General features: G+C 36.9%; 2 protein-coding genes across 3 annotated transcripts; both read left to right on the top strand.

Annotated features, from left to right (window-relative positions):
- The first annotated feature begins 3,386 nt into the window (after positions 1-3,386).
- LOC125196033 (FGGY family of carbohydrate kinase) lies at positions 3,387-10,545 on the top strand. Of its 2 annotated transcripts, none has more exons than XM_089057132.1 (15): positions 3,387-3,672; positions 3,941-4,020; positions 4,128-4,245; positions 4,351-4,529; positions 6,118-6,200; positions 6,292-6,476; positions 7,121-7,182; positions 7,399-7,513; positions 7,612-7,728; positions 8,531-8,650; positions 8,750-8,897; positions 8,979-9,135; positions 9,632-9,704; positions 9,822-9,949; positions 10,228-10,545. In XM_089057132.1, exons 1-15 carry the CDS (start codon positions 3,513-3,515, stop codon positions 10,354-10,356), a joined length of 1,854 nt encoding a protein of 617 aa, XP_088913258.1. In that variant the 5' UTR covers positions 3,387-3,512; the 3' UTR covers positions 10,357-10,545. The 2 variants fall into 2 exon arrangements, with proteins under 2 accessions (XP_088913258.1, XP_088913257.1); XM_089057131.1 differs by having other exon boundaries at positions 3,388-3,672; positions 7,609-7,728.
- Positions 10,546-17,486: 6,941 nt separating this feature from the next.
- LOC125196516 (transcription factor MYB36-like) lies at positions 17,487-18,902 on the top strand. Its single transcript, XM_048095057.2, has 3 exons — positions 17,487-17,726; positions 17,814-17,943; positions 18,086-18,902. Exons 1-3 carry the CDS (start codon positions 17,591-17,593, stop codon positions 18,720-18,722), a joined length of 903 nt encoding a protein of 300 aa, XP_047951014.1. The 5' UTR covers positions 17,487-17,590; the 3' UTR covers positions 18,723-18,902.
- Positions 18,903-19,912: the final 1,010 nt, after the last annotated feature.

Below are 19,912 nucleotides of genomic sequence, written 5' to 3'. Positions count from 1 at the left end.
AAGGCTTACAGGGCTCGGGATCTAGCTCTTGAAGGTATTAAATAAAATATTTATTGTCTAATGAAGTTGTGACAAATGGCACAACCTCATTGGTCAATGAAATGAAGTAAGGGAGAGACCACTTGGTCTCATAAACCAATCCGGTTGAACCTTGGATCTAGAGAGAGGGAGACCTCCTCCATATTTTTCCTTGTTTTGTAAAATTGAAATTGAGGAGAGAGAGGGACCTAGGTCATTGATAAAGATGATCTTAGAGCTATCACAATAAGGGCGATCGACCGTTGTGCGATCGATGCCCCCGCCGGCATCTATTGGGATGGGACACGCTATTGGAAAAGCTGATTAGAGCATCCACAATAGGGTGGTTTTTGTCCGGACGATCCCTTGTCCCCCCACTGCAGGCGGACAGACGAGCGGGCGGATGATCGCCATGCCCGAACTTTCATCCACGAATAAAGGGGCGCCCTTGCATTGTCCAACCTATCGTCCGGCCACTGCAGGGGCCCGAGTGATAAAAAATCGATTTTTATTTAAAAAATTTAATTTTTAAATTAAAATAATAGTAAAACTATAATTACACAACGATCCATACTAAAATACGGGTGCGTGAATATAATCCTTCACACTAGATCAACAAATTTTGCATTGATTTAGTAACCTTTATATATTAGTTTTCAATTAAATTTTCATTATGACTTTGATGTGAGATAAATGATTGTTTAAGAGATAGGTATTCAACTCCAAGTTTCTTTATGATTTCGATTTGGGACAATTGGTTTTACACTTAAAAGAGCATTTTTATTGCTTTATGTAAAAATTTGTTTGATTTTAATACAAAATCTAGGTCTAGTCACGTAGTAAACGTGTCTTGAAGAATCATAGAGTTGTGGGTTCAAAGCCCAAACTAACATTTTGTTTTTAATTTTGACTTATATTACATTTTTATCATTCTATTTGATTCTTGTTTTTATACTTTTTTTTTCTTATAAGAGCATTAGCAACAGCGGACTTCCCGTCGGACGTCCGCCATTAGGCGTGGATTGCGAGGACGCGGATGTCCGGTGAGGATACCGCTCATCCGCTGCTGAGGCGGGACGTCCATGCGGACGTCAGTCGCGACGTCCGCTATTGCGGCGACGACGCGGACGTCTGCCACAGACTTCCTATTTTTTTAAAACTCTATATATACGACTCTTTGAACTTTATTTCATTCATACCACTTGTGTTAACAAGTTTCTCTCTCTCTCTAAATTTCATTTCTGTTGAAGATGAATGGAGAGCGATAGGAACTCTCACGCCACGAGCGAGTCACAAACGCAGATGTTTCCCGCCGAAGGTGAGGGAAACTCGAGCGGAATAGCGGGGATGGTTTCCCAAATGGCGGGGATGATGTCCCCGTACTACAGTATGTACCTTTGGATGGGTGGGATGGTGCCCCAGATGCCCGGGGTGAGTAGAGGGATGACCGAGATGACGCCAGGGATGATGTCGGGAATGATTCCCAGGACAGCGGGGATGGGGAGAATGATGCACGGGGCAGCGGGGATGTGGAAATGATGCTCGGGATGGCACCGGGGATGATGGGGGGAATGATGCCCGGTATAACGCAGGGCATGCCTGCCGCTGTGGGGGGGGGGGGGGGGAGGGGTAGCAAGGGCCCTCAATCACCTGGGGACAATGTCTATCGCCCATATATGGATTTATTGTCTAGTGTTCCCCCCCAGAGTACTTCTCTAGAGACTCAGTTCACTGGCATCGAGACTTTCTCTTTGGAGGAGTTGGGGCTATCTCCGATCAGGGAGACTCCCACTAAGGAGGGGGCAAGGGCAAGGGCAAGGGCAAAAGGCCCTACCTCGTCTGGATGGCGGAAAACGTCGCGCTGGCGAAGGCCATGGTCGGTGTAGTCGAGGATCCCTACATCGGGGCTAACCAGCATATCGACAGAATGTGGTTTCGCATTAGTCAAGGCTACCTCCGATTCAAACCGGATGGTGGGAAACATCACGGTCCCGAGCAATGCCGGAAACAGTAGGAGCGGTTGAGGCCTAAGCTCAGTCGATTTGCCGGCATCTACCAGAACAACCTCCGCCAAGCAACCAGCGGCATGTCCGAGGAGGGTGTGAAGAACCTTTCCATGCAGCAGTACCCCGACAGGGCCTTGAAGTTCCGCGGATTCGAGCATTGGGAGGTCTATCTCATGGTGAAGAATTCCGCCAAGTTTTGTGCGGGTGTTGAAGCTGGCTGGCCGAAGCGGACGAAGATCAGCGCTTCCGGCTAGTACAACAGTAGTGCCGGTTCGCACGAGCTCCCCAAAGCCGAGGCAGAGATCCCGACCCCGTCTTCCCGCCGCCGTCGTCGCCCGATTGGGCAAAAGACTGCGCAACGGATGGCAAGGGGAAGCGCCAGCGGGTCCAACAAGGTCTAATCGGAGGCCCCTCCCGAGTACAACAATCTCACACCCGCGCGCAGCAAATGCATAGCCTAGTACAGACCATGGAAATGTGGTATAACACGACTGATCCTTTCTACAAGAGGATGTTGAAGGATGTCATCGACATATTGAGGCGCGATTTGGGGATGCCACCCCTGACTTTTAGTGGCGCCGGGGATGACGGCAGCGGCACTGGCGACGGGGACGGCGCGGAGTGAGCCGGGGGTCGCATTTTTTCAAGCTTGGGGTAGTATTTTTTTTGGTTTTATGCCTATGTAATTTTTTTTTTATCTAATGATGTATGTTTTTTTTAATGAAGTTGTTGCATTTTCTCCGTCCGTATTCGTGTCGAAAATTTAATTCCGTAACGTAAATTGCATATTTGTGAATTTGTGAATTTTTTTTATCGCGGTAAGTCCGCGCGGGAAGTCCTTGGGGATGTCCGCCATTGTGCAATGAGAAGTCCTTATAACGTGGCAATGTAGTGGGAAGTCCTTATGACGTGGCAGGAGGTGTTTTTGGGAAGTCCGTCGAGAAGGGCGGCGGGACATCCGCAGCATTGCGGATGCTCTAAGCATGTTTATATTTTTATGATGATGTAAATTTAATTTGAGTAATTATAAGTGTTTTTTGCAATTAATGTAAGTGTTTTTTTGCTGTTTTGGCTTAGTTTCACGGTTTCCGGTGGTTTTTCGCGGTTTCGGTTTGGAACCGCCTAGAACTGGCGGTTCATGGAAGGTTTCGGTTATTGAATCTTGGAACTTGGACTGGTCCACGGTTCCATATAAATCTCATGGTTCTTGTTTGAAATCGTAATCGACAGTTACATTTTCACGATTAATTATCCAAACCGTAAACCTTGGACATCTCTACATCTAGTTTGTGTATTCAGCCCGGGGCATGACCAGACCAGATAATGAAGAAAATAAAAAAATAAGGAAGAAACTAGTCATCGCCACTCATCACGCAAAGATGATAATCTGGAGAGAGAAAACAAACCAGGTGTTGAGAGGAGGAGGAAAATGTCAAAATCCTAACGGAAAAAACCCGAGAAATAGCGTCAAATAATCCTCCTAAAACAATGTCTGGCGCAAATCGACTTATCAATCCACCCAAACCCAACCAAGGCCACCTCTCCTCCGCCGTCGAGATGACTACGCCCAACTGCCCTATCACCCCGCGCAGCCGCACCGGCCCTATGTTCCTCGGTGTCGACGTCGGCACCGCAAGCGCACGCGCAGGTCTCCTTACTCAATTGCATCTATATCACTCATCTTATCGTTTTTAGTCGATTGCGTTTCAGCAATGTTCCATTAAATGTATTTGCTCATTTTTTCTCTCAATTTATTGGTATTGTAATTTGTGCTGATCACCAATTTCCAACTTCGATTATGTTCTTATTGAAGAAATGAGGCTGGTTAGAGCTCAGGGATTATGGATTGTGATGTAGGATACTGATTTGTAACCATTCGATAACCTTTTAACCCAAGGTTCTTTTGCCTAACGCAGCCATTTTTAATAACCATGGACGGCTTTTGGGGTTTGCTACTAGCCCCATTCAGATCTGGAAAGATGGTGACTGCGTTGAGGTGGCTGTTTAATAATGTGAATTTTGAGACGTTTGTGCACAAACTTTTAATCACGCTAATTTCTTAGAGAAACTGAAAACTTGAAGCCAGATTTCCTTTTTCCCCAGGAATCTTCGACCGATATCTGGCATGCGATTTGCACAGCTGTCAGATCAGCATGCTCTGTTGCACAAATTAAAGGGGAACAAGTGACCAGTTTGGGTTTTGCGGCTACCTGTTCACTTGGTATGTGAGCTCTAACTAGTACAGTGCTGGATCCATCTTCCTACTGATTTGAGATATGTAGCTTATGGCCTATTATTTACCAGGGGAAATTGGTCTTGTGTGCAGTTGCCATTGATTCTGATGGAGAGCCTGTGACAGTTTCTTTGACTCATGACTCAAGGCGGAATGTTATAGTCTGGATGGACCATAGAGCTGTGAAGCAATCTGAGAGAATTAATTTATCCAAGTCACCAGTTCTGGAGTATTGCGGTGGGAGTGTATCTCCTGAGATGCAGACACCAAAGGTAATAGACATAATATAATTGCGACAGTATTTGTTTTCCTCATACCGGATCTAGTTTCATGATTCTCTTGGCATTGCTGCTGATTTTGTTTATCTAACTCTCTGGAATGAGCTCAGTGGATGACGTATGATGCATTACCTTTCTATGTCTTATAAGCTATGTACTTAGCGGAGATTCATTTCCACTAAAACTTCATGCCGTTGTCCTGAAAGCGATTAGTAAGCGAACTAGGATCCGATCATCTCTTTCAATCACTGAACTCCTACCAACTCCTAAAAAAAGTTCTGTTTGGTCCTTAGTAGCGATTGGTGACCTTTTCTTCTTTTACTTCACATAGCTTTTCGTCTCATTGATAGCTGGAATTTCTCCAAAAGTATGAAAAGCTTGAGAACTTTCTATCATCCATCTAGTAATGGATTATGATGCATGCACGACTAGCCGAGGAGAGGATGTAGGGGTAAGCAATGTAGCTGCAGTCAGGGGACGTCAACAAGTGGACGTATAAAAGGAAATGGAACAGAATGCAACTGATAAAATCATCTATTGTTTTGGTTATCGTCAACTCACATGCAATGTCTCGTACGTGCTCCTGCAGACAGTTGGTGCAAGAGTGGGTTGAAGTTAAATGCTTCTTATGAGTCATCTTTACCTCTTTAAAGAGATGAAGACTATCTCTTGTTTTCTTCTTATCAAGTTAGGATTATGGTCTTTCTTTGTAGCCTATGAATAGGACCGTTTATCTTTGTGATTAGTCCGTTTTCATTTAAGAATTATTAATGCAATTTCATAGTTGAACTGCCTACTTTTGTCTTCAATTTCTCGTAGCAAATTTTCGGTTTGTAATTTGTTCTTGACTTATGAAATGAACCTATGCCTTCGTTTCTGGTGCCAATCGTCTCATTGCTCGTTGTCCATACTCTACGAAACCCTTTAGTGCCCATCGTTACATTGAGTCTCTGTTCCACGTTCCATAGAAGTCTTGCTCGTAGAGTTATATTCCGGCCTTAACTCTCTTTCCAAATCTTCATTGCAATGTGAATAATACCTTGGGCTATGCCCCCCTTCGCCTATGAGGGGTGTGTCACGATGTATGTCAGCAGGATCTAGTGATGGATTGGATGTATGTCGGGATGTTGTAACAGAGGCCTCCACCAGCTTTATTGTTTGGCTGTCATATAGTGGTAAGTGCACATAGAAAGAGACAATTACAAGGGGTTATGCACAGACAACAACTTTCCCTGATACTCTTTGGTGCCGCGCACTTAATGGTAGACTTTAATCTGTAAACTACCATGGTAGAAGCTTCGAAGATGCAGTTTTCATGGCTTCTTCATATGATTGAAAAGCCATGAAGGAAGAAAAAGATAGTTTATTATTTAATATTTCTCAGGTATTAATATTTTCAACCTAATAATTTGTATTTTACTTGATAATTGCATTGCAATGTTGAGCATGCGTAATGTAATGGGACATACATTTCTTTTAGAAACCATAGTTCCCATTATTGTAATATGTTTGCTAATAGCTTAGCTCAACGAATTAGTGGATTTGGTTTATAATTGTTTAATGTTGAAAACTGTTATTGCAGCTTCTGTGGGTCAAAGAAAATTTGAGGGAGTCCTGGTCAATGACATTTAGGTGGATGGATTTGAGCGATTGGTTATCATATAGGTAGGCTGTCTAATTCTTCCCCAAGACTGTCTCTGGTACGGTAGTATGACTGAAAATAGAATCCTATACTAAATATTGGTCATTTAAACAGAGCAACAGGAGATGATACTCGAAGTCTATGCACAACAGTCTGCAAATGGACTTATTTGGGCCATGCGCATATGCAACAGATCAATGAGACAGATTCCCGTGACATGGAAGCTCTTGGATGGGATGATGACTTCTGGGAGGAAATTGGTTTAGGCGATCTTGTGGACAGCCATCATTCCAAGATAGGTATGTTTTTCTTGTTATACTTATGAACCATTTATGTATTTTTTAGTTACAGAAATTTGTATGGTCATTTATACCTCAAGTGCAACATAAAATGATTTCCTAACAATTGGATGCATTAGACGTACCATTTGGATCTCTCCAAAGTCCATCATCGCAAACTGATAGCTGGTATTTTATAAATGTATGTAGTTGCATAATCATGGTGTAATCACTGCTTTCTAGCAATCTACGAGGTTTTACAGATCAATTGAGAGATCTTTGAGGCATTATAGTAGTTCCCTTAAATAAGGAGCTGTGAAAAATGGCTTCTTTGAAAATAGTGTCTGAATGAGAAGGTGGTCTTCTGTAACTTATGAGTGAAATATTCTTGCTATCTAAATTATGAAAATATCTATAATTTTTTTTCCTTGGGCATCTATGACTAATATTTTGTGTGTGCTTGTGGAGCAGGAAACAATGAGAAGTGTTATGCTAGATATACACTAGAAAGTCTTCCTTTAACTAATCGCTAATAATTCCCTAAAAAAAACTAATCGCTAATAATTTAGTCTCAGCTCAAGTAATAGTTGCTTTAAATATTTGTCTTCTTTCTATTTTCTTGTATATCTCTTTCTTGATGCTTATAGATAAAACACTGTTTACAGGACGCAGTGTAGCTTTTCCCGGTCATGCTTTGGGCTGTGGTCTGACACCTAATGCCGCAAAGGCAAGAAAACTTACGAAAAGTTCACTTGATTACAGTGATTGCTTGAGCCTATAATTGATATAAAATATCCAGTTCAGTTGGAGATAGCAGCACATACTCCATCTTTCTATCAAATTATCCTAACTGATGTACATTACCAGTCCAATTGGACCAAGAGACATGCTCGCTAGTGTCTTATTTTATCCTTTTTGCTAAGAAACATTTTTCTGTTACCAGGAACTGGGTTTACTAGCTGGGACACCAGTTGGTACATCGTTGATAGATGCTCATGCTGGTGGTGTGGGGGTCATGGAAAGTGTGCCTCCAGAAATAATAGAACATGAACCAGCAGGTTACTTTCTTCCATCCCTCCACGACTGTGACATTTTAAGCAACAAACTCAGTTTGTTGTACATATTTTACGATTGATTGATGTTGAATGTGCAGAAGATGGGGATGAGACAATATGTCATCGCATGGTGTTAGTATGTGGAACTTCCAACTGCCATATGGCTATATCTAAGACCAAGTTGTTCATTCCAGGGGTTTGGGGACCATTCTGGTCAGGTATGTTCTAATATAACCCATACATCAGTCACAGATTTATTTGTTAACAATATTGCTTTCAGTGACACTGACAACTTCCACTGTGCCACTGGTTATTAATGGGCCGTAGAGTGAAACTGGATATAAAATCACTGTCTTCTATTCAGTTCACCTCCTTAACACCCAGTTAAAAAAAATGAATACCTCCACACTTGCTACTTTAGCTACTGGATTTTTCTTAGAGTCTGGAATTGCCAGGGGAGTTACCTTATTGGATTAATATTCTCCTCTTGGTACCTATAACCTTCTACTTTACGTCTAGGCGTTAACTGCGAATGTCTTGTGTCATGAAATACAGAGTCCTCATGCCAACTTGTACATGGATATTTATTAGTATTATGCAGGAGGAACTTGTGAACTGCATGTTTTATGACTTTATTTTGATTTATCATATTCTAATACCTTCTAATATTATTAGTGAGTCTGTTATGAATCCTTGTGGATGTCCAAACATTGCGTCTCCCTCTATCCCTCTGCTTCCTGCCTGTTTGAGAACATCTCAGTAGCTACTTGGACAGTTTGAGTTCCATGTGGAGAATGTGCCTTCAGCCTTTTCAGTAAGTTAGGACATGGCAAGATGGAGACTCTTCTAGTTTTGTAGTTTAAAAGTAGCTTTCCTGCTTCTGCAATGATGGAATACCTTAGCCTTTGAATACTTCATAATGGAAAAGTTATATCATATCTACCGGAGGCATGATTTATTTGGTTTATTTCTTCTCTGATGCAAGGAGTGACATTCTTTTCACTTTCACGATTTGTTAAGCTATGGTGCCTGAGTATTGGCTTACGGAAGGAGGCCAGAGCGCTAGTGGGGCATTATTTGAACACATCTTGGAGGGCCATCCTGCCTATCAAGGCCTGGCTAACAGAGCAGCTGCTCGAAGTGAGATGACCTTAACTTGTTAAATTGTGTTTCTAGATATATAGTCACATCTATGTTGTCCTTTACCTAAAGTATACTACAATTTTTTTTCTTTATAAGGTATTTCAGTGTATGAGCTTCTGAATGAGATACTGGAAAAAATGCTAATGAATGAAATACTGGAATCAATGAAGCAAGAAATGAGTTCTCCATTTCTTGCTGCTTTGACCAAAGACATCCATGTGCTTCCTGATTTCCATGGAAACAGGTGAGAGCTTAATACTTTATCAGGAAGTACGATTATTATTTCACAAAATTGTTGATATTATTGCCTAAGCTTTTAGTCTAGATCTCCTATTGCAGACCCATTATCCAAAGGGGTGATATATGGCCTTACTATTGATACAAGTGAGAGACAGCTGGCTCTTTTATACCTTGCCACAATACAAGGTCTAGCTTACGGGACACGACATATAGTTGAACATTGCAATGAGAAGGGGCACAAGGTAAGGAAATTGTTGCAGTGTTCTTAAATTACTTTCACCATATCATTTAGAGCTGATTAGCCACTACTGACAAAAACAGACAAAGTGGCATAAAGGCAATAACAGAACATGGTACTCAAGTCCTTTCTTATACTAGTACTACTTTAGTAGGCTTGTAAAATGTGTATAGGTTTAAAATTCATTGAATATCTTGTTACTAATAATTGTAGCTTATTTCTAATATGTTATGCTCTAATAATGTCTAGTTGATAAAAACTGTGTATAAGTATTTTATTCTTAAGCCTTTAATATTTAAGTAATGCGCCAACTCAATTTCTACACAAGTGACTATTTAATTTAATGTCGATCTACTGGTTATTCAATGAGTTTTCACTCATGCGAAAGTTTTCTCTTTAATTTTTTTAGCCTACCAGCATGCCACTTTAATCTTGTATAGCACATTCCACTTTGTTATTATCTTTGGTCTGGATATTTTCTAAGAGATGGTTTGCCACAGATTGATACCTTACTTGCATGTGGTGGGCTTACCAAAAATCCTTTGTTTATTCAAGAGCATGCAGATATCACAGGTGCTACTCTCTCTCTCTCTCATGGGTATAGATATGATTATTTGACATCTCTCTATCATTTCATCTGTCAAACCCTAATAGTCTCGTTAGTCATTAGTAGTCTGTTATTTTCAATAGGTTATCCCATTACTCTTCCTCGGGAAAACGAAGCTGTGCTGTTAGGTGCTGCTATTCTTGGTGCTGTTGCTTCGAAGACGTATTCCACTGTTAGAGAGGCCATGAAAGCACTAAATGCACCTGGCCGGGTAAGAAGCTACTGTACAACTACCGTCATTCACATACATAATCAAGGAGACTCTAGAATTGTGTGCATATGTTGGCCTAGTGGTAGAATGGTTAATGTTTGAGGCCAAAGGTCTCGGGTTTGAGTCAAACCGTGACGTGGCCTTTAAATTTGTGTTCATTTATCCATCAGAAAAGGGATACTCTAGAATTACACAAATGATACACCTAAAAATAGCAAATATTTCAGACTAATATCTAATGATCTTCTGATGCTGCGGACTATTTTCATCCTTGGCAGGTGGTTTATCCCTCTCACGACCCAAAAGTAAGGAAGTATCACGACACTAAGTATCGTATCTTCCGCGATCTTTACGAGCAGCAACTATCCCAGCGTGCAATGATAAAGGAAGCTCTTTCAGATGTCTAGACTTTGGAATGGAGATTGTGAAGTTGAAGATAGAATAATAAGTTTAGTAAGTATTTTACTTAAATACAATTTGTTTACACGAATTATACATTGAATATGTATGGAATATTACAGCCTATTGCCTGTGGAAGTTTACAGGTATATAAATATTGAACGCAATAAAGAGACAACATAGTTGCTACGTATTAATCTTAAAGGTGTGCAATAAAAATGAAAGTAATTGATGATTTTAGCCTTTTGTTATCTCAGGTAAAGAATGATAATCGAAATATATTTTTTACTGGATACAAGTAAATGGCATTGCTGGATTGTGAGGCTTATGGTATAAGTGATTAATTGCCACTTAATGTAGTATAAGGATTAAGGAATGAATCAAATCAAAACTCGAAAACTAACTCATTATATAAGGGTGATCAACTCAACTGATTACGTTATATGGCAGATTTAAAAATTATTTTATGCCATAAGGGTAAATTAGAGAATTAATATTTTGTAGCTACGGAATAATTTAGGATGTTGCAAATTTCTTTGAATAATATCGCAGTGCAATGCGATAATGCACTCGATGCGTTATAATGTTGTCGATTTTGAATCTTTAATTTTACATGTCATTTTCAATCACAGTTGATAATCCTTAAAATTCTCTCAAAACTTAAAGTTTATATAATTCTCTTAATTCAAATGTTTTTTTGAAAGTGATATATGACATTAAAGATTGAAAAATTGACAATGTTATAACACATCGAGTTCATTATCTACCCAACACTACATCATTATCCCAATGAATCTATGACATCATTGATTATTCCATAACTACAAAAAGATTATTCCCTAATTTACTCCTTCTACGTATAATAATGTTATAAATTCACTACACGATATAATTTAGCGATTGATCACCCTAATCTAATGAATTCAATTTGACTTTAGTTTTATATAGTAAGAGCGGAATTGGAGTTAATCAATTCCATCCCCTATACATCTAGTGTTAAAAAACAACCAAATCCTAATGGAAGGTATTTTTAGATATCATTTCGGGTATTTTTAGATTGATTTAGTTCATAACATGCAAGATCCCTTTTAGATTGTTTTAGTTCACACTTGCTCATTTCTCTCATATGAATTAAAAATTTAAAACAATCTTAAGTTAACCTAATTGGTATATAAAAGTAACATATGTGTTTATAGGAGTCTGAATCGAACAACATTATATACACACTTCCATTTTGATCTAACAGTTGAAATTTGATCTCGTTCTAGAAGTTAGTTACTAACTATACATTCATAGGAGTATGAATCAAACAACATTGTACACACACGAACTAGGTTGTATATCAAGTCATCCATGTTTTAAGTTGAGATGCCTTCTCATTAATTGGGAATAGAAATCAAATTTAGTTTCCTCAACCTGTAGATATTTTGCAGCCACCCCTTTGACGATATTAATGTATATATGTAATTAGTCAAATTGAGTGACACAAGAGTCAAATGCTATTTCATCTAATAGCCTCTTTAATTAAATTGTGCTTGTACCTAATGCAACTACACATTAAATTAGTTTGTAAGTCAACCTCACACGTACCACCTCCATTTTTCACTTCCGATCCCACCATTCCTTGTTTTCATAGTAGTACATTGTTTTGTAGAAGAAACCCTTTATTACAAATATCCATTTAAGTTATTGGATGTATTTAAAACTTCGATAACACTTTTGAAATAGCCGTTTATTATCTAAATAGATTGATTGATAAAAGACATACTAATTGACTACTTAAAGAATAAGATGGTCACATAAACTCAAAATCAATCAATTTATCAAAGTAAATAGTGGATTAGCTTAGATTGTTTTTATAGATCCAAAGTAAATGCCCCCGAAACATAGAACTTGTAATAAACAATTAAAAAAAATTAGTGAGTGCAAATAATTAGGGCATGAGGAGATAAGGGCCAAGTCAATTTCTTGGACACCAATTAACAAATTGATAGATATAGGTTTCGTTAACAGAAGGGGTTGACAATTGGTAGATTGAGGGATTAGACCTCAATTTGAGCTCAGCAGCTGTGTCTTCTTTATCAATTATTATAGAAAAAGTGAATTAAGATAATAACACCTCGATTATATTAAATGAATTTGTGATTAAATCAATGCACAAAAGTCATAACAGTCTGCTTCACATAATAAAGTATAATTAGTTTAAAAGGTTTTTGCTACAGCAGGTACATGATTGAACTATAAATGTATCTTTGTCAACTCATCATCCTGTCAGGAGGGAGACTCTTGTCTGTGTTTCTTGAGATTGTAATGAACATAGTTTCATGATATAATTAAATATTGCATGGATATTTGTTTAGTTACTAGCTAAAAGTGTAATGTTTTGAGCTTAATTAATTAATACGAGCGGAATATTCTCATTAATTATGTGATCTGACCATGAAAAAACTAGTTAAGGATATATGTAGAGATATATAGACAACCAGTATATACTAGCTCCACTTTCAATCACAAAAATATCATAGAAAAATGAAGTAGATATTAGAGCTAAGTTTGATTGAATCTGTAGTAGATAAATATTCAACTGCTCATCAGTAGAGATTAGAACTAAGTAGTGTATTGGAGAACTTAACTGAAAAGTATTGAAGTCTGGTTATATACTACTCAATAGTATTATTTTGAGAGGTATACTAATCAACTATTATCATTCTTAAATTAATATTTATATATGAAATCAACATACATGCATATACACACATGTATGTAACTCTATACTCCATCCATTCCCAAAAAGTATAAACTACTCCTATTTCATTATTAGTCCGCCTTTATGAACTTTCTAATTTTGGAATATACTTATACACAACACATGATCTTTACACATCATTTTATTTACAACTTATACCATTACACTACATTACTAATAATGTGGAGCTCACTTTCACTAATACTACTATCCTTTTATCCATCTCTCTCTTATCTTACCAATTATACATTAAAATCCGTGCCGAATCACATGGTCATACTTTTCAGGGATATAGAGAGTGGTTCCCTTGGGAACTGTTAAAAAAAGAACATTGTAAACCGAAAATCATATCAGTCTATTGATACAATAATATAAGTCGATATCATTAAATATATTGATTCCTGATATTGAGTCGGGAATTCATGAATCAACGAATTGATATTAAATGAGGAAGTGATATGTTTTGTGATGCCAATTAATATTTATATATTTATGAACTGATATGATTGTTTGTTCTACTTTAAGAAGAGTTATAAAATGAATCATTTTTTTATATAGTATGCACATAAATTATCTTGTAAGGAAGAAAGTAATTACATGCACCAGCTCTTGAGAGAGAGAATATAACCTAGAGAGAAAGACAAACAGAAGAATGTGTCTTCTTCCTAAAGATCTGAGTCGATTTTTGACGATTATTTATATGAATATATAACTATATATCTTTTTGAAAATTTGACAGTTTTCCCTTGTAATTTCTATCAAGTGCGGTTCCGGACCACCTTGTCCATCTTATTATACTATTAATTTATTTTATAAAATTGGTAGTGAGATTATTAAAGTAGGGAACCAAGGTCAATCAATTGAGTTGTTCCCTCTTAAACTTTTTTGAAATTTTAACGGCATTATGCATTGTTTTTTCACCACCTTTTCCTATTTAATTGCTATTTTAATTCATAAAAAAAACGAAAACCATAGCCCACTTGTAGCTTTTAGGGTGTCTGCAAGCAAGAACAGGGATTATGCCAGCAAGACTGGTGGTTAAGCCCTAATCAGCGATTGATATTATCAATTCTTTAAATTCAAATTTTTATATAAATGAAAAGATCACATATACAATGTATAGTGCTGTTATCATAACGTAATCACCGATTGATATTATCATTACTTGAAATTTTAATTTTTATGTATGAAAATATGAAATACACAATATGTAGTGCTATTTTCATAACCCGGATAAGGATTAGATAGTTGAGTCATTATGTTTACCATTTTTTATATCCAAGCGAAGGTATATTAACAAAAATTCCTCTTATCTTGTTAAAAAGTGAAATAACAAAGGACATATGTGAAACTATACAATTTTTATTTTATGTGTATAATTAATGTGAATTTTAGACTCGCTAATCCAACTAAACAAACATCTTTCCTGTAGTCAGGATATTACTCCCTCCGTCCCACATAATTTTACACAGTTTGACCTGACACGGGCTTTAAGAAATGTAACAGAAAGTGAGTTGAAAAAATTGGTGGGATGTGGGTCCTACTTTTAAAGTATTGGTTTTATAATAAAATATGAGTATGAATGAGTTAGTGGAATATGAGGTCCACTATAAAAAATGGTAAAAGTGAAATGGGTAAAATTATGTGGGACGGACTAAAATAGAATATTGGGTAAAATTATGTGGGACGGAGGGAGTATTGTTTAACGGACATCATTCGTGAAGTTCAAATTTGATAAAATAAAACTAAAATTTTGGATAGAATATTGCGTCTTTGTTTATCTAAAAATATATGCATGTAAAATTAGAAAAAAATATATTTGAATATAGATGTAAAAGTGCAAGTCCGCGATTAGGAGTCCCGTTTCTCCATTTTAGTCCGTCATATACAAGTGAGACTCATACTCTACTAACTTTTTTCCACTCATTTTTCTTAATATGTTTTAAACTCGTTTCTTAAAGAATGAAACTCCTAATGAGGAACGAAGGGAGTACTTAGAGTTACATAAAATTTAATTAAACTAAATTTTATAGAATGTACCCTTGGACATATATAGAGATCCAAAAATATGGACTAACAATTAACGCTCGATTCCATATATAGTTCGCACCTAAATAAATTATTCGATGAAATCGTCAAATAAAAATAAAGGCTTTGGAAAATGCACAAGTTTTAATATAAAATTAATAAAGTATAAGATAAAAAAGTAATTGAAATATGTGAAAAATTATAAAATGAAAAAGTATAAGGTCAACTCACAAGAGAGAAAAAATTGCTAAAAAAAATGGAACTTATGAGACAAATCAAAAGAAAACTATTGATTAAGAAAGGAGAATATATTATTAGAAAAATATTGAAATCTACAACTAGTATGCCACAAGGTAGGTTCTAATTAAGTAGTTTGAGGGGTTGGGGAGGTGGTCCAATGGTGGTTCAAATCAATTCCACAATACTGACTATGATAAAAGTATGCATGAACCGAATATGGCATCTAAGAGTGGCTTAGTGAACTTCGAAAGAAAATAATTCATAAGTTAATATTTAAAGTTATGTTTGCTCGGTCATTAATTTAATTGTTTAGGTTTTTGAAATAAAGTATTCCTTCCGGTCCATAAAATATAGACTTTGGGAACACCAAAGTTATAATGCGAAGTTGGTAAATTAGGAGAAAAATAGAAAAAAAAAGTGATTGAAGTGTTGTTAGTGAAAATATGACCCATTTCATAAGAGAGAAAAATTAGTCAAAAATAGATTAATTTTGTGGAGAAAAGGAAGACTATTTTTAAGGGATAGAAAGTAATTCAGTAATGAAGTTATTTTGTTATTTTGAGTTATTTAAATTATGGGTTTGTGTGATTTCGGATATGAGGTTGTTTGAATTATGGTCTATTGATGCAAAATTTGAAGGGAATGATAATGTAATATAGTGAGGAGCAACTCAATTGGTAAGACAATTTTTCTCCTTCCATAACTCTTAAAAAGAAAGAGAAAAATAAACCACCCTAAGTCTAAATATTTATTCCTTTAAGAAAATATATAACTGAAATAGATTTAAATAATTTATTATCCAACTCATCTTTACTCACTCTTTAGTCTTTACCAAGATTTTACTTTCTAAAACCATGACAAGGATAGACATGATGTAAGATACTAGTATGTTTTAATTTTGAGGTTTAATCTTGGTTTCCTACTTCATAACACAAATTTTCTGGTGTTGAAAGTTCAAACGTTGACAAAAAATGTTAGAGCAGCTAGCAAGCTGGTGGAAAGATAAAAATAACTTTTTTGCTGTCCGAACTTGAATTAGTTACTGGGAGACAAACAGAAAAGATTAAGTAATTTAATATAATTTTGCCTTGTTTTATGCCATGGGAAATGCAATTGAAGCTTCTCATCTAAATAACCTGACATCACTTAACGTGTTGTTGAAGATAAATTCTAATAAAGGAAGCAGCATTTATACGTATAATGTGAATTAACCAGTTTCGGTATATATTTCAGGTTAGCGGTTGTATGAACGTGTCGCATGCATAAAAGTTAGTCGTAGTATGGTACTCCCTCCGTCACATGTTACTCGCACTTTTCTTTTTAGGTAGTAAATTTAGAATTGATTTTTTAGTATAATTAAATTAATATTTTAAGTGTAATGAGAGATCATTTAATAAAGGAACACTGAACTCTAATTCTTACTTAAAATAGAAATAGTACAAGTAGTTTGGAACGAGATGAAATAGAAAAGTGCAAGTAATACGAGAAAATAGAATAGTGGTATTAATAAAGCCCCAACATTCTCTCCATCATATGCAAACATTTGCAATAGATGACACCTTCTAGATTTTGTAGAGCAACACTTTATAAAATGTACTCCCTCTATCTCATCCAGACATGCCATTTTTTTTTTCGTTCGTCTGATTGAAATAGTTTATATTTATTTATGATAATCTATTTCTCTTTCTCTTTTATTTTGTCATTTATGGCCATGTTATCCACTATATAATTTCAACTATTTTTTCTCTTTCTCTCTTATTTATCAATCACACATTAAAACTCGTTATGTGGAAAATGTGGGAGTACTAGATAAATACGGTATCAACTTTTATCCTGCAAAATGATCGAATAAAAGAAGTTCACAAATCCAGAGATCATCTACCTTGATTTTTGGTGTTGCAATATTTTCCCCCCTGCATAATTAATTATTACAAACCCCATAAAGCAAAGGAATTAAATACAATTAATCCAGAGAAATTCATGCAGTTCCTTGTCACGTTATACATAAAATAATAAGAATCACAACGAAATAAAATAATAGGACTGAACTAATCCAAATGTAAGAGGGCATAGAAAATAAATGTACAAACCCTAGAAAGGATTGCAAGACTTTATAGGCTCTTCTTCAAGCATCACATCATCATCTTCCTACCTATAAAACCAAGTCTTCAATCCCTTCCCACAACAATCAACAACACAAATAGTTTTCAATCTTTTCAAAAAAAGCCATGGGAAGAGCTCCATGCTGCGACAAAGCGAACGTGAAGAAGGGGCCGTGGTCGCCTGAGGAAGACGCGAAGCTCAAAGCCTACATCGAGAAATATGGCACCGGTGGAAACTGGATCGCCCTTCCTCAGAAAATCGGTACATAATTAAGAAATTGAGTAACAAAATATATTTATTTTTTTGTATAGATGATTTTAATAAAAAGGTGTTGTTTGTTTGGCATAGGGCTGAAGAGATGTGGGAAGAGCTGCAGGTTGAGATGGCTGAATTACTTGAGGCCTAACATCAAACACGGCGGATTCACCGAGGAAGAAGACAACATCATCTGCAGCCTCTATATCAGCATCGGAAGCAGGTATTTGTCTAATTAGTTTATGCTTGTCGTTTCTCAATTTGTATGATTCTTTTCATTTTTATTCTCTTTTTTTTGAAGGATTTAATTTGATGTAAAATTTCCGATCTTATAATTAAGTAATTAACATTTTCATTGAAATTAGATGGTCCATAATTGCTGCACAGCTCCCGGGAAGAACAGACAACGACATCAAGAACTACTGGAACACGAGGCTGAAGAAAAAACTACTAGGGCGGCGCAAGCAATCGAACAAGAGGCAGGAAACGAAAGACGCAAATGAAGACGACAGCTTGCAGAATCTAAGCAATTCAGCCATGGAAAGGCTCCAGCTTCACATGCAGCTTCAAAACCCTTTCTCCCTCTTCAACAATCCATCCCTCTGGCCTAAGATGAATCCTCACAATCACAATCAAGATCAAGATGCCATAGTCGCCGCTGATCAAAGTTATATTCCTTTGAAAGGCGATGAGGTTCATGAGATTAGTTGTGTCAATGGCTTCTCGTCTTCGGAGAGCTCGTTCGCCTTGAACGGGGAAGGAAGTAGTGTTGTTGAGAATAATGGGGGGATGCATATGAGTGCATCAGGGTTTACTCATGCTGAACTCGAGGATCTTCTGAACGATGGATCGTCGAGTTTTCTTGGGGAGGAGGGGGACGGGTCGAAGGGGAATCAAGCGTGGTGGCCGAATGAGTTCGACGCGGCCGGATTCAACGCGTGGGGTTCGACGAGTTTGGTTCATGATCAAGATTATTCCGCCATTGGCTATAATATGCATTAGTGTACTAATAATATATGAGAGCATATGTAGGAGTTTTATTATCATTTGTTATTGTTATATTGTCATAAACGATTGAGGGAGAAGTGGGAAGGAGATGATAGATCATGTTGTAAAGTGGGTTAATAATAATGTTGTGTTCATTTTGTCATCGGAAATTTATATTTCATTTTGATTTTGAAAGATTTTAATCTATTGATTGCGAATTGAGAACGAGCTTACGAGATTTGAGAGCGAATGCACGTGAACGAAAAGGAACTTTATTTAATCGAAGCTCACAACTCTCAATCTTCGAACATCTCTTCTTTCTCTCTTTCTTCTAGTGTTTGAGCTATTAGATACTTAACAAACTCCACCTTGATTTCTCAATCACAGCAAAAACTACAACATGCACAGATTCACCAATCTAATGCATAGCTGAAACTTTTCATTAGGCAACGACTTAGCGAGCATATTGGCTGGATTCTCGACCTTAGGCACCTTAAAAACCTTCACCTCTTCCTTTTCTATTCTTAAACGCAAACGAACGTCAATGTGATTGCTTCTTTCATGGTAGACCTGATATTTAGCTAAACATAGAGCACTATTATTGTCACAGCCAACTGTGACTACCTCTTGCTTCAAACCAAAATCTCCCAATGTAACGACCCGCCCTTCTAGGGTATAATAAATATGGCGGTCGTTAACTAGGCGAACTTAAATGAAACAAAGATCATAGGCTAGGGTTTCATTTGAAGGGATTTTACCAAAGTATTTAATGAACAATTAATTAAGTAAGAGAAGAATAATGCCTTAGCAATGAAATTCAATGATAAAAGGGCTATCACTATTACTATTCGAAATGACAAGGTTTCAAGATAATCCAATCCATATCACGTCTCAATATTCCAACGAAATAAAATAGTGCAAACTCAACCAAACAATCATAAGTTTCATGTTTTAGCGGAAGCAACCAAGAGAAGGATGAAGCTATGTATGAAGACACAACTACACTCGAAGTTTCAAACTAATCATATTATTATTATTTCCTTTGCTCAACATCGCCAACCGCTCGTCACTGCTCAACCTGCACATAGGGGAAAACACATGCAGGGCTGAGTACTATAAACATACTCAGTGGACTCATGCCGAAAACAGTTTTATCACAAATATAGTTATCATGCCATTCTCAAGTGTCCATCGGGGTTTTATCT

The sequence above is a fragment of the Salvia hispanica genome, chromosome 4 (assembly GCF_029641045.1).
Source record: "Salvia hispanica isolate PSC_SH4W2 chromosome 4, Shi_PSC_v1, whole genome shotgun sequence".
Taxonomy (NCBI): domain Eukaryota; kingdom Viridiplantae; phylum Streptophyta; class Magnoliopsida; order Lamiales; family Lamiaceae; genus Salvia; species Salvia hispanica.
The sequence above is the reverse complement of the archived record's forward strand: the minus strand, read 5'-3'. Positions and strand labels throughout refer to the sequence as shown.